Source organism: Helianthus annuus, chromosome 17, assembly GCF_002127325.2.
Source record: "Helianthus annuus cultivar XRQ/B chromosome 17, HanXRQr2.0-SUNRISE, whole genome shotgun sequence".
Classification (NCBI taxonomy): Eukaryota; Viridiplantae; Streptophyta; class Magnoliopsida; order Asterales; family Asteraceae; genus Helianthus; species Helianthus annuus.
Genome location: NC_035449.2, coordinates 181,020,140 through 181,035,118, shown reverse-complemented (window position 1 = coordinate 181,035,118; position 14,979 = coordinate 181,020,140). Strand labels below are relative to the sequence as shown.

Genomic DNA, 14,979 nt, shown 5'->3' with positions numbered 1-14,979 from the left:
ATGGTTTAAGAATGCTTCTTGAAAAGTATCTACTTAAGTTGTCCCCCAAAAAATAAATTGTTTACTTATATAAAAAGATTCACTTTGATATTTGGTTGTCCTATTGAAATCTATACTTTTGATTATAATTCATAATTTTTTATATATCTGAATTAAAAAGGTTTTAATTATTCTATTAATAAATAAATTTATTAAAAAAATTATGTGTTATATTTCTACATAATGCCCCCCCCCCCCCCCCCCCTAGACAAATGAGCGATGATTTATGAAATAAAGTGGCTTGCTTTCAAAAGTCCACAAAAGGTGCCTTTTGTGCCAACAAAGTTAAAGATAATGTGCTTTCAAAGCCATCTCTAAATCCGCTCACTTTTATGAGGATTACTATAAGGTATATATTCAATTCTTTGGTACTTGAGCATATGCATGAACATGAAATCTAAAGTTACAAAAAGGTGATTATAGCATTTTCTTAATTATATCCTTTTTAAAAGCTTAAAAAGAGAGAAGGCTTTGCATCATTAAAAGTTTTAACTATATGTTTTGATTTGATTTAACATAAATATACATTTAATTTCAATCCTAGTTGAGGATCATCAACGTAAACTTCCCTAAATAGTTAAATTTCAAGTCTCTTTCTTTCCTTATTACCGGGTATTCTTTATTTTTTTTAAATGACGACTTTCTTGTATTGAGTTATCGCATCCTTCAAATTGGAGAGCCCCGTTGCCCCACTCCGATCAGACTGCCACTTGACAAACGTTGTATGGCTTAAGCGTTCCCCCGGGAAACCATACCGCCGGCTGCTACTTGACAGTCGTTGTGGCACCACGAGAGCAGAACTCTATAGTGTAACACACGATGGGACGAAAACCTGAGTGGGCTCAAGATAGAGCCTGACACCTCTGTAAAGAGAATAGGCTTTATCTATCACTGTATAATCCATCAAAGTAACACAAGTAGGATTCCTGTCATTTGTTATGCTTTATATCGCTTGCTTTTCCAAATGTATTGAAACATTCACTAAAGTATTTGGACTTTAGTTAAGAATGAAGCATGTTAAATAAACAATAACATATAAAAATTTTCTAAAATATTTATTTTCATAGTTTCTTCAATAAAAGTCTGATTTTACATGTAATTGTATGATCATTTTACAAGAAACTATCATACCTTTGGGCCATGCGGAACGGTATAAAGTATTTTACTTATTATATTTTTCATATCTAACGTAAGTTGTATGTTAGAATGTAGGATATCATAGTATAAAGTATTGTGTTATACAAAACATTCTTACAATTCAAACAAAACAGACAAAAATTCTACCTCCAATTCACGAAACAAATCAAATTCCAATAAACATATCATGTTACATGTCTTTTAATCATAATGATCATAAAGTAATTACATTAAAAAAATACATAAAAAAACAAACAACATTGTTTATACTACACTAACATGCTAATATACAACTAAATATTCTTTTTTAGTGCACCAAGTTTGTCATCTTTCCTTGTTTTCCTCTTCAAAAGGCATACATCTCTTGATTGGCTTCTTGAAAATTTAGTATCTAATTGTGGGTTGTAGTTTTTTCGGGAGCAAGATCCTTATATCAAGGTGAGGTGCATCAAATCAAGCCAAAAATGCCATCTTCCAAGTGTTTTGGAGTCTTTATACGAATTATGTTTATTCAATGCGCCTACGATTTGTAAATCCTCTGTCAATGAACTTGTTGGATGACTAAACTTTAGACAATCGATCGTCAAGATTTCGTTATCTTCTATATGGTTCACGAGTTGATCCTATGTCTCACAAACCAAGAAGAATGTAGTAGACCAGAGTTATTGGTAAAGCAATCAACATTCCAAATATCACCCTACACAAATACATAGTTATGAGTTAAAAGAGTTGTATAAAGAACTTGGATATAATGTTGAAATAACAAGCTAGTTCCCTACTCTAATGGGTATATTTGTATGTGAATAATATTAATATGCATGCAAAGAGTTGTATAAGAACTTGGATATAATAAATGTAGAATAAAGTTATGACTATACGGATGGTCTGGCTTTATTGGACGGTAAAAAAATGTATGTAAATTATTGACTCTCGTTTATTACCAACTTTTTTTCCTACATGGATACATGTTTTCCCTTTTTTTCCTATGATTTTTTTTTTCAAATCTAGTGTCTAATTAGATTATACTTTAATTTGTTTGATGCATCATATTATATACATATTGAAATATGTAAACCCTCAAACAATATTCATGTTAGTGTAAGCGGGCCAAGAAGGAGAGGTGGAAGGTGAATTAGGACAGAATAGGGTGCTTGACAGGGAGTACTCCTCGATTCGAAGTGGAAGCAAAGAAGATATTGGTTGATGTGGGAGCGAGTATCAGAAAGGGAGAGCAAGAACATCACCCCTCCAAAATCAGGAAGAGTACCGTCCATCATAAGAAAATAAAATAGATATACAAAATATAGATATAGATGCAAAAGGTAGATACATGACTAAAAAATCACTTATAAACAAAAAAAAAAATTAAAACATTGATTAGCTTTGTACACTCATGATTTTCTTATTGTTTATTAGGGAAAATGATTTTGGCACACGTTATAAAATTTGTTGATTAAACAATTAGTTTTATAATATTTTTAGCTTAATTAGTATTATTGTGTGCTTACCCGGTGCTAAGAATTGCTGGATGAACGTTGTATTCTTTGGCAAAAACAAATGGTACGATTCCTTGTGGAAGTGCAGCCTGTTATTCAAGAAACAACTATCAAAGTTGATATGACAATGGGTGATCGATTATCAAATATCATAAGTTAGCAAGTGAATAGTGTATACTTGTACAATGGCGATGTGAAGGAGGTTGCCACGGAGACGAACGATGAGTGAAGCAATCACCATCACTGCCGGCCCAATTAAAAATCTCACGACCATTGAGAAAGCTGCTACTTTGTTCCCGCATGCTATTATCTTCGGTTGAAGTGCCATAAACAGTCCTTCAAAAACATGAAACATATAAAACATATAATGTTACACAACCCGTATAGAATGTTATACGACCTAATATTTTCTTCATCTATACGAGCCGTATAACATTATACAACCTAATATTTGTCATGTCAGATTCTATATGAGCCGTATAAACCCTACACGACCCGTACAAAAGATGTAAAAATAAGATTTCAAGGTGTCGCTTTATTAATAAAAAAAGTCTAAGACAGATTTGACAAGATTGTCAATCGCTTGACATGGTTTTGTCCACAACTTGGTATTAGTTCAGGAAAGAAAACTTGACCAAATAAAATAAAAAAAGTTAAAAAATTTCGACTTTTAACAACTAATGAATATGATTGACATTGATTTGTCCATTTAAAAGATGTACTCCTACATGGGACCGCAATAGGTCGATTCAACAATTATTAAATCATGGCCACATTCAAGTGTTATAAATTTTTTATTATCTATATAAAATGGGCAAAAAAATATATTTTTAGAAAAGAAACTTAATTATAAAAACCTCACCTAAGCTAAACATGGCCATTCCAAGACCGGCATCCGAGAGTATTGATATCGATTTGTCTACTATTTTTGGCATTGTTACATTCCACCTGTCATCATAAAAGTCGTTAAAACAAACATATTATTATTATTATTATTATTATTATTATTATTATTATTATTATTATTATTATTATTATTATTATTATTATTATTATTATTATTATTATTATTATTATTATTTAATCTACTAAGAAACAAGTTAATAATACATGTTCTAAATTTGTTTTTTTTTTATTATTGAAAGCAGGGGCGAAGGATAAGAGGGGCGGGGAGGGGGCGTCCGCCCCCCCCCCCCCCCCGAATCTTTCGCTCAGTAGTGTTATATATGTAGTTTTCGTATAGAAATTTGTGGGTATATACGTTTTCGCCCCTCCGGTTCTATAGAAATTTTTGGGTATATACGTTTTCGCCCCCCCCCCCCCCTTTCCCCCGACCGAAAAATTCAAGCTTCGCCACTGATTGAAAGAAGATATAAATGAACAATTTAATAGAGTTTTACTTATTTCACTAGATATAATAATAAATATTATTATTATTATATATAAAACTAAATAATTAAATAACACACACGTATATATACACACACATTAATATTGTTATACGTACACAAATATTAAAATATATAGTAAATTATGAGTCAAACTAGAATTTATAAAAATATTAACGAGTCATGCAAGGGCTTTAACAGATTAAACGACTCGAGTTCAAGCTTACATAAGCTTAAACTCAGTTTGACTGGTTTACGTATATAGTTATAATAAAGTGGACAATCCAAATATATTTAGATACAATTAATTATACATTTGACACTATTTTCTATTTATATTGTAACAAAATTCATAAAAATATTTGCATATCAACTCTATGTTCACAATTTGTTAGATTCCCTTCACATTGTAATTTAGAATATATTTATTATTTTATTAAAATAAATATTCGTTTTTTTTAAATAATTTAATCCAGACTAGTCAAAGTATTTAAAATATTATTTAATTACCTGAAGCAAACAAGAGCCCAAATTAGACCAATGAGACTCGAATACGTGTTCGGATTCCGGATAAGCTTCCTCCACACCATTATCAGTATCAACCGGGTCATCACACTCGCCGGCGGCATCTGTTTTCCGGCTGCCCCGTCCAGAATTCCGACATCCTTAGTTCGAAGCTCCGCCGTTAAGCTCGAACCCGCTTTCGTCTCTTTCGCCCTCTCTTCGTCTCCGCCACCCGAACCAAATTCATCCCGCTTGAATTCCCCGGCCCCTGCACGTTATTAATTCCCGGTTAATAGCAGTCTATTTATCCCCTGTGATAAAAATAAAGTTTTACTTTATCTCACACTCCCCTGACACTACTGTAAAGTATCAGTGTCTGTGTCAGTGTGATATTATGTAGTACATTTATTTTAATTTAAAATGTTATTTGTTTTACCATTTCTTTCCGGATGGTCGGAGGAGACGACCATCCGGATTTCCTTAGCAGTGTCGTGAACTGCTCGACCAGAGTGTTCACTTCTCGCTTCTAAATCAGTACCGCCAAACACGGGCATCCCACCGCCTTCAGAAACAGGCGAAGTGCTAGAGCTCCATACGAACATGTGGAGCTCTTTATCGTCATTCTTCACCTTATGTGAGCCATTTTGTTGCTTCGCGGTTTTCATAACCGTTGACGTAATCTCTGGGTTTGGCGCCGGGTAGTTACCATACCTCGGAGAATTCAGCGGCCCGGGAGCTGTACTCTCTTCAAAACTCGACGGTCGAGGCGTCGGCCCTCTCGACGATTGAACAGAGTACACCTCAGCCGGGCCGAAATTCGACAACCTTCCACCCGGAAACCCCATCATAGAGTAAAAATCCGAGTGATTAAAATTCGACCCTCTCGGAGTCTGGTTTCTCGACGAACTCAAACTATAGATCTCCGCCCCCGTCAAATTCGACGGCCGAGGTGTCATTCCGGCCAGCCCGACCGACCGTCTCGAAACATTCGACTTCCTCACCGTCACATGAAGCTTCCCATCATCCCCTATCTCCGCATCCGTTTCCAAAAAATCATGTCCATCAAGCGACACCACATCAGATTCCACCTGTCAATAATATAATAATAATATATTAGTCAAGATTTATTACAGTCATCTTCTTCATCATTACAATACAATTCAATACAATACAATATTTACAAGTAAGTGTAAATAACTGATTAATAATACACAATACCTTAAATGACACAATCGAGGCCGCGGTCTCAGGAAACTGTTCGGTGATCAGAATCTTGGCACCGCGGTACTCGAACAAAAACAACAACAAAGTATACCAAATGATACACTGCATCACCACCACTTGAACCATCAAAGACCCAGCATCATTCCCATACATAGCAATCAGCAACGGGATCCCCATCACCAGCGTATTCGGCAACGTCGAAACCGAAAAAATCGTGATCATCCACTCGAGGCTCCCGTTCTTACCGAACCCGGCCCAAACACCAAGCACCACGAGTATGATGATCTTCTGGAGCGTATCCGCCGCGATGAAACGGAAATTCATTTCGTATGGATTATTTAAGGAAATGAAATGGAAGGATAGGAGTGGGACAGCGAATATAGCGACGAAACGGTTGATTCCCGAGCATTGATCAGGTGAGAAGATCTTCCACCAGCGTACACTGCCGTACGCGAGGATCATGGCGACGTAGAGCGGTACCATCGCCGCCATGACGGTGTAGAAATCGTGAAGTGTAATCATTGGTACTCGTTACAGGACGTGTATTGTGATATGATATGATATAATAGAAAAAAGAATTGTGTGTGAATTTGAGGGGGTTAAAGGAAATAACTGGTGGGTAGAGAGAGAGAGTTAGAGGATATTGGCATGGTGGTAGAGAGAGAGAGAAAGAGATTGACTGGAATGTGTGATTGAAAGTGTACAGAGGGAAGTGTGTGTGTGTTGTATATATGTAGGTGAAGATAAGGTGTGTACTGTGTTGTGGATGGATAGTGTGGGGAGTTGTTGACTTATTGTTGACCGGGTGTACGGGTCGGGTCTGGTATAACCAGAAAAATTTACAAAAATAAATTTCAAAATATTTATTAGCCAGTTAAATAAAACAAGTGTCAACTAACCTTTTTAGTCTCTTGTTAAATAGTAGGAAAAGTTAGGAATAATGGATTTTAATAATTATTTGTTGGGTAAAAAAGGTGGAAGAGATGTGAAGGCTCTAATATAATGTGTGTCAAAAATGTTTACATGATTACTTATTTATATGTTAAATTGACATCTTGTATCTTATACAAACGCATTAACATTTTTTAAAACATATACAGCAAACATTTAAATAAATATATGTTTAGACTGAGAGCTGGAAAATTACCATATTATAAATTACCAACATGTTGGTGTTTAGTAGATTTGTACTTTAAGCTTTGGAGGGTTTTCAAAAAAAAATTGGTTTTCCAAAAAAAAAGTTAATATTATTATATATTATCAATTTGTTTAGCATATTATAAATTACCAATATGTTGGTATTTAGTAGACTTGTACTTTAAGCTTTGGGGGTTTTCGAAAAAAATGGTTTTCCAAATTTTTTTTAATATTATTATATATTATCAATTTGTAATAGGTGTAGGCTTCACAATTTTGTAACATGTGCTTTATCTTTATTTCATGCATTATCACTTGTACAACATGTTTTTTTTCTCTATTAGACCCTCACTATTAAAAAACTGTTTTGTTTATATTAATAAGTTGCATGAATCCATTTATATACTATTAATTGGTAACATTGTTAGGCATTAAAACTTGTATTTTTAGCTTATAAAGTTGGACATTGCTTTATGATAAAACCATGTACTGTAGTATTTATTTATATACATACTATTAATTGGTAACATTGTTAGGCATTAAAACTTGTATTTTTAGCTTATAAAGTTGGAAATTGCTTTATGATAAAACCATGTACTATAGTATTTATTTATTTATATGCTATTAATTGGTAACATTGTTAGGTAGGGATGAGCACGGTACCCATTCGGTACCGGTACTGAAAAACGAGAAAAGTGGGTACTGGTACCGAATACACCGGCCATAACATGGAGCTCATGTGTAATGTTTATGGGCTGTTTGGTAACTTTTGAATGGTTAAGTGATGAATCAGTAAGAGGTCTGAACTATTAAATAATTAAGCAGTATGAGGTCTGAATTATTAAGAGATAGTATAATGCTTAACCGTTCAAAGGCAAATGTCTGACTAATTCAGAATAAAGTTCTTAACCATTGAGACTCAGTATAATAATTAATCATTCAGATGCAAATGTCTGAACCATTCATATGCAAATGTCTGAAACATTCAGACATTTACTCACAAAACAAACAGTATGAATCATTAGTGTTGAACCACTAAGAGGTCTGAACCATTCAGAGGTAAATAAACAGCCCCTTAATAATTAACTAACCAATGTTGGCTGAATTTGTAAGCCCCGGCCGCAACGCGGCGAGGTCTTATATCTAGTATATTATTAAAACAGAACATCATCATCTTGTTTACTTAGATTTTAGTACGGCAGCATACTTAACTAAATTGCGGAAAAATAATTAATCCAAAAACACAAAAATCAGAAATAAGCAGTAGCATGACATCATTCGAAACAAAACCAAAACCTAGAGTTGACAACTTTTTTGTGTTTCTATCAAACTTCTACTCTTCTTGAGCAGATTCACCACTCTCCTTGTTGTGCTTCCTTGCATACCTCTGGTTCCTCAAGAACTTAGGGTCCATCTGCACATAAAAACAATCAAAATCAAACACAAATCGTTTCATATTTTAAACCAAATGACTTGCTTGGCCTAATGGAGTTCATATAAATTGTTAAAACCGATGAAATCATCAAAACCAAAGCATATCAAAGGGTTTGACCAGTTGAGAAATGGTTGCAAAAGTCGGTAGGCGCTCCCTAGTCGGATTCGGAATTACTCGGGAAGTACTCGGCTTAGACAGAGATTACTCGGGGAGTAATTGGCCTGGGAGACCAGTACTCGTGCCTCGGCAGCCTACCTTGTAGCGAGTACTCGGGGAGTACTCGGAGCCTAGGCGGGACTTTTACAACCATCTTGAGATACAGTTTGGTTTTTGAGTTTTCACACACCGCAAAAATGATTAGGTTTTGGGTTATCACAATAAACAGGCTAGGTTTGGATTAACCTATGTAACCAAAACAGTCATGTTTGGCCCACTAACCCATTTAACCCGTCCAACTCGATTGACATGTTTATCACTTGATTACGACTCAGAAACCTACCAACCATGCTTAACACGTTCAGATTTAGACACAAAAAAGATATATGGTTTATGTTAGAGTTAAACAATTTATCCAACCAACCCAACATGATTGACACATCAAGTTTAATGGTTAGACCAAAGTTTGAAACTTGAAACCAGCCAGTTAAGCTCTATTAGACCACCCGTAGTGGGAGGGGGGGAGGTTTGGCGTTTTATCCTTGAAAAACGCCCGGATGACCGCCCCCCGAGGCGTTATTTTCAAAGAAAATGTCAGGAGCGTCCTTTAATCCACGCCTCTTCTTGAATTGTTTGGCCAATCACATGTATTCTACTTTTTGGTTGGTCAATACCCTTTTTTATGGAAAAATTACAAGTTTTGTCCTTTATCTTAATACCACTTATCAGACGGTGTCCTTTTTAACGAATTTTGACAAGTTTTGCCCTTTTACAAGGAATTTTGGTTGCACGTTTTGTCCTTTAGGCTTTTTACTCATTTATTTAATATTATTTAAAAGAATAAAACAAAATATTTTAGGGTTGACTCTTGAAATAAATGGTTAAAAAGACTAAAATACCCTTGGGTGACAAGATTTAACAAGAAAACCCAACTCGGTTAAGCCTAAAGGACAAAACGTGCTACAAAATTCCTTGTAAAGGGCAAAACTTGTCAAAATTCGTTAAAAAGGACACCGCCTGATAAGTGGTATTAAGATAAGGCCATGGGGTATAGGGCTTGGGTTGGGGCGTGGATTGGGGGAAAACGCCCAAGCCACCACCCCGGGTGGGCTTGGGTTGGGGCGTGGACCTTGGGGCTTGGCTTTCAAGCCGGGCGTGGGGCGGGGGAGCAAGCTGACATGGCGGGCTGTGAATGCCCATTCAAACTAGTCGTTGGGGGCTACGTTTTTAAAAAAAAAATTCTTTTATAAATACCTTACCAGATTTAACGAGGTGCCAGCCATCATGCTTGAAGCGGTTGCGTCCCAAGATCTTTGGATATGGCATGCGTTCTTCGGTATGCCAGGTTCACATAATGATATTACCATCATAAACCACTCGCCTCTTTTCAATGATCGGGTAAATGGTATAGGACCCAAAGGAACTTTCTTTGTAAACGGGGTTGAGTACGTGTACGGGTACTACCTAGTTGATGGGATTTACCCAGAGTGGGGGGTTTTCGTAAAATCGTTCACAAGACACGGTACCGCAGATCCAAAGAGATTAAAGTTTAACAGGGTCCAGATGGCTGCACGTAAAGACGTCGAGCGAGCATTCGGTGTTTTGAAGAAAAGGTGGCGAATATTGGGAATGCCTTGTCGACTATGGGACAAGAATCAGATTCGAGCGAGCATTCGGTGTTTTGGTGGTAATGAACTTCGATCTGATTTGGTGGAACATGTTTCAACGATTCCTGGGTTCGAAACCGAAGAAGACGACGAAGAATGATAGTTTTTTATTTTGATAATTATTTTGTATGTTTATTTTAATAATTATTTTGTATGTTTATTTTAATAATTATTTTGTATCTTTATGTAGTTTTTGGTTATAAATATATATATATATATATATATATATATATATTATAAAAAAAAAGCTGATGTGGCTTGGCCACGCCAGCCAAGCCACGCCCATACCCCCTTCAAAGTGGGTTTGAAACATGAGTTTTGAAATTACACGTGTCAACCGATGCCCCAACCCAAGCCCCACCGTACCCCACGATCTAAAGAACAAAACTAGTAATTTTTCCGTTTTTTATTTAATTTTTTACACCCCTTTTAACATAATGCCCCACAATGCTCACATCCCCATTACACTTATTTTAGAAAAACGCCCCATAATGCGCCATTGTTGAATGGACTGCCACATAACACAACACGCCCAAGGGTGGGGTGTCTTTCACTACACATGGTTGTTATTACTTTTTTGTTGAATTTATGTATGATTAAAATGAACCATCTTTTCACCCACTTTGCATCTTACCGATACATACAAACTAACAATCTATCTATATCTAATAATAATAGAACTGAATGAATAGTGCCAACACTTCCCTGACACATATTCATTAGACCTGCGTTGCTTGGTGATGGTTAGGGGTGTGTATGGCTCGGTTTTGGCTTAAAACCATAAACATAACTGCTATGTCGGTTAATGGATAACCATAACCATAACCGATTGGTTATGGCAGTTATGGTTAATCGGTTTTGATGGTTATAGCGGGTCGGTTGTGGATAGTTAATCGTGTATTTAGGGGCTGTTTGGCTGAGCTTTTCAAAAGAGCTTATTTGCTTATTTGCTTTCTGAAAAGCAAATAAGTCAATAAGCTGTTCTGAAAAGCTCCATTTTAAAGCTTTTCAAAAGAGCTTATTGACTTATTTGCTTTTCAGAAAAGCAAATAAGCAAATAAGCTGTTTTGAAAAGCTCAGCCAAACAGCCTAGCTTAAAATATGTTAATTTTTTAACATGGAATAAATTGTTATTGCATATTTGTATATGTTAGTATATTACATAGTATTAAAAAAACATGTAATCTATAATATTAACACTGAATATTCAAATAAAGTGATGTGATATATTTTATAAATTCAAATAAACATTCAACCAAAACCGCAAAACAATGTAAAATAACCCGTAAATACTAAAAAACTTTAATAAAAAACATCAAATATTAAAAAAAAAAACTGGTGAAAAGTCCAAAATCCTATAAAGATTTATTACATGTCGGTTCGGTTCGGTTATGGTGGGTATGGAAACATTGATAACCATAACCGACCCGCTACATTCGGTTTTCAAAAAAAAAAAACATTAACCGACCCACTGGTTTTTAATTTGGTTCGGTTTTTTGTTCGGTTTTATCGGTTAATTCGGTTATGTTTCGGTTAATTCGGTTTTTTGCACACCCCTAGTGATGGTTATTTGACACATCACCCACACTTCTTCACACGTGTGCTTATGTTGTTATGCATGTGACATATATACTGAGAGATGCAGATGTCTACCGATAGAAAAGAGAGTCAAAGAGAGTCTGGGAACAAAATCCTGAGGGAGTGGCGGCTGGCTACCGCCCCCGGTAGCGGAGCCACGGCGGAACATGGCGACGCCACCCGATTTTGCATGTTTACGACCCCAACCGAAGGAACAACCCCAACCGAAGGAACAACGCCTGAGGGTTTAAGAGAGAGAGGTTATGTAGACGACGGGAGAGTCTGGGAACAAAATCCTAAGGGAGTGGCGGCTGGCCACCGCCCCCGATAGCGGAGCCACGACGTAACACGGCAACGCCACCTGATTCTGCATGTTTACGACCCCTAAGAAGTCATTAGATTCTTAAATTCGATCTAATCTTTCCGATTGATAACATGTTTTCGAACGAAAACCTAACTGATTTTATTTTTTTGGTTTTCTATTTATGTTGATATATACCGACTTCCGGTATCGTGACGACGGTATTATGAAGAATTGAATAAATACATTCCAAACAACTTCGACACCGGTACGTAAATCTTTCTACCGAGAACGATTCGGTTTAGAGCGCCACAACGCGCGCATGGATTATAAACCTAGTTGATAATAAAATTGTAAAAATAAAGATAGAAAACTCGAACTCTAATATAATCTAGTATTCTAATTTGTGCACAGTTAACAAAAGGATAATGAACAGAAGACATTACTATATATTTATTTATATCTTACGGCTGAATCTATAGCAAAATCATTCTATTCTATATACTACAAAACACATGAACGGGGAATACTATCAGCTGCCTAACATTTTCCTATTGATTTAGCTAAATTACAATTTTGCTCCGTTTAAATTTACAGTTTTGTCATTAGTTTTGTTTTTTCTTCTTCTAGCTAAACTACGATTTTGCCATCGGTTCAAATATATAGTTTTGACATTGTTTTTGTTTTTTTTCTTGTCAAATTACGATTTTGCTCCCAATGTAAAATTACAGACATGTTATCGTTTTAGTTTCTTTTTTTCACAAAACTATGGTAGTGTTTTGTTTTAATTGGTTGGCTCAGTGTATTTTTTATTCGTGCTAAGCGGTAGTTTTTACACCGTTTTAGTTTTTTTAGCAAAAGTATGGTAATGTTTGTTTTAATTGGTTGACTCGATGTAATTATTTTTTGAGATCGTGTTATGAGTAGTATGTACAAGTAACCGAAACACAGACGAACATGTTATGAGAGAGGAATATTCGGCTTAGTGCCCCGCAACGCAGACAGGGCAAAAACTAGTTTTGAAGAAAAAAAAAACTCAACCCATGAAACAAACAGGTTTGATTTGTAGTTTCCCAAAATATATAGTTCAAACAAACAAGTTTGGTTTGTCAAATCCAGAATATATAGCAAGCAGTGAAGTGACCAAAAATGACTTACTCAACATTTTATGATGAAAAACAAAAAATACAGTGACAACCATATGCTCAAGATCTTTTTATCAAGCATACAGCTTAACAAACATACTTGAAGCAGTCTAAACAACTAATTCCAATACAGATTTAGCATTCTAATCTTCTGATTATTAAAAAAACAAATTAATCAGATCAGCATTGTATAAATGTGGACTAGTCGGCAATTAATCGCTAGTCGGCCTCTCTTTTCTCTTCTCTCCCCCTCATTATATATTTCATATGTTACGTAACAATTCATTTAAGGATGAAAATGATGGATTTACATAGTTTGGGAATTGTAATGATATGACAAAAAAAATGGTGATGTGACGTTGATATGAATTAAGGATGACGAGGATGGATTCTATCCACTCTAAGAAACTACTAAAATAAATTAAAGAGCTTATAGTATGAGATTTAGGGCGTTTTGACTGTTTTAGAAAATTCAATAAAAAAATGAGTTAATAAGCTATGAGTTTCTTCCTTTAATCATCAATTTCCCCATCACTTTCGAGCATTTCTATCGATAAGTACTTCTGATTTGAATCGCAATGATGAAATGCGTCGAAAGTTCTCAATCAGAATGTTCAAATCTTCTGATTGCGCATTAAAGAGGTATGAACATAAGTTCCAAACCTAATTTTTTCAGATACTATTTTAATTATGAACATAAGTTTCAAACCTTTTGATTTAGTACATGTTTTTATGATTTAAGGTTTTCAAAAAGGAAAAGTGAACTAATACTTATTAATAGTTTGTTTACAAAAAAGTTTAGACAATCTGAAGAATCCAATTGAAATTTAAGAAGTGTTCACGCCGGCGATCCAACAAAAAAGCGAAGTAGTTGTCTCTTTCTTTCCATTACGAACAATTGTTTTTTATGAGTTTTATGGCCTTTAACCATATTTTCTTTAAACTATAGTAGCGACCCCTATACTAAAATCTCTTAGGTAACCTTTACCAATTTGTTTAAAGATGTTTAAAAAAATCTTATGAAGACGTTGATGTTATATGTTAATTTGTTGAGATTAGTGTCATGTTAATGTTTTTTGAGTAGCTTTTCATATCAAAGCATTCTTTCTTTGGCATATATGTCACACAATTTAATACATTGATCTAGCGAAGTGAATTCTGTTCCCACTAACTGATTTTTCTTCATATAGTTTGTCTCGTGAGGTGTTTTATTAAAAAATGCCATTTGAACCGGTAAAACAAGTTGAACACATCAATGTAGATGTGAAAAGAAGTATATGAAGTATAATTTTTTTAAAACGACAATTTGGATCACTGCATGACCACTGGTAGGGCCGGCCCAATGGGCTTGTGGATCTAGGCAAAGGCCTAGGACCTCCAATTTTTAAGGGCCTCAAGATTTTGGATTTTGAGCCTCCTTTTCAATAATATTAGCTTACAAGCCCAAATGCTCAACTACTGAATATGGGCCTGCTAATGCTTCCTACGTTTTTAACTCCAAGCGCTGAGATCTATTAGGGATTTAGGGTTGCTCTGCTTCTTATCTTGTCTGTTGTCAGACATGTCAAGCACGCGCAAGGGCTGCACACAACCATAGATGAAGATTCATCTCTCATCCCTATTTTGCGCTGCTTCCTTCTTCGCTATTCCAAACGACACCATGGACGGCTGAGCTTGCTTAATGATGTCCTCCCAAGTCATGATTTGGGGAAAAATTAGGGGAGTCATCATGTTAATTCTGAAATTAAGGTAGGTTAACGGCAATTTCATAT

The 14,979-nt window shown here is 35.4% G+C and overlaps 1 protein-coding gene across 1 annotated transcript; it reads right to left on the bottom strand.

Moving 5' to 3' along the window:
• Positions 1-1,309: 1,309 nt before the first annotated feature.
• Positions 1,310-6,500, bottom strand: LOC110923165 (auxin efflux carrier component 7). Its single transcript, XM_022167342.1, has 7 exons — positions 5,783-6,500; positions 5,001-5,652; positions 4,571-4,832; positions 3,535-3,620; positions 2,851-3,008; positions 2,685-2,761; positions 1,310-1,873 (listed from the first exon to the last, which is right to left on the bottom strand). The coding sequence occupies exons 1-7, from the start codon at positions 6,308-6,310 to the stop codon at positions 1,807-1,809; spliced, it is 1,830 nt and encodes a 609-aa protein (XP_022023034.1). The 5' UTR covers positions 6,311-6,500; the 3' UTR covers positions 1,310-1,806.
• Between the last annotated feature and the right edge of the window lie 8,479 nt (positions 6,501-14,979).

Coding starts and splice junctions, on each gene's coding strand:
- LOC110923165 (XM_022167342.1), bottom strand. CDS start 6,310: ATGATTACACTTCACGATTTCTACACCGTCATGGCGGCGATGGTACCG. Junction 3,009..3,534: donor AATGGCCATGTTTAGCTTAG/GTGAGGTTTTTA, acceptor ATGTTTTTGAAG/GACTGTTTATGGCACTTCAA. Junction 1,874..2,684: donor CCAGCAATTCTTAGCACCGG/GTAAGCACACAA, acceptor GTATTTGTGTAG/GGTGATATTTGGAATGTTGA.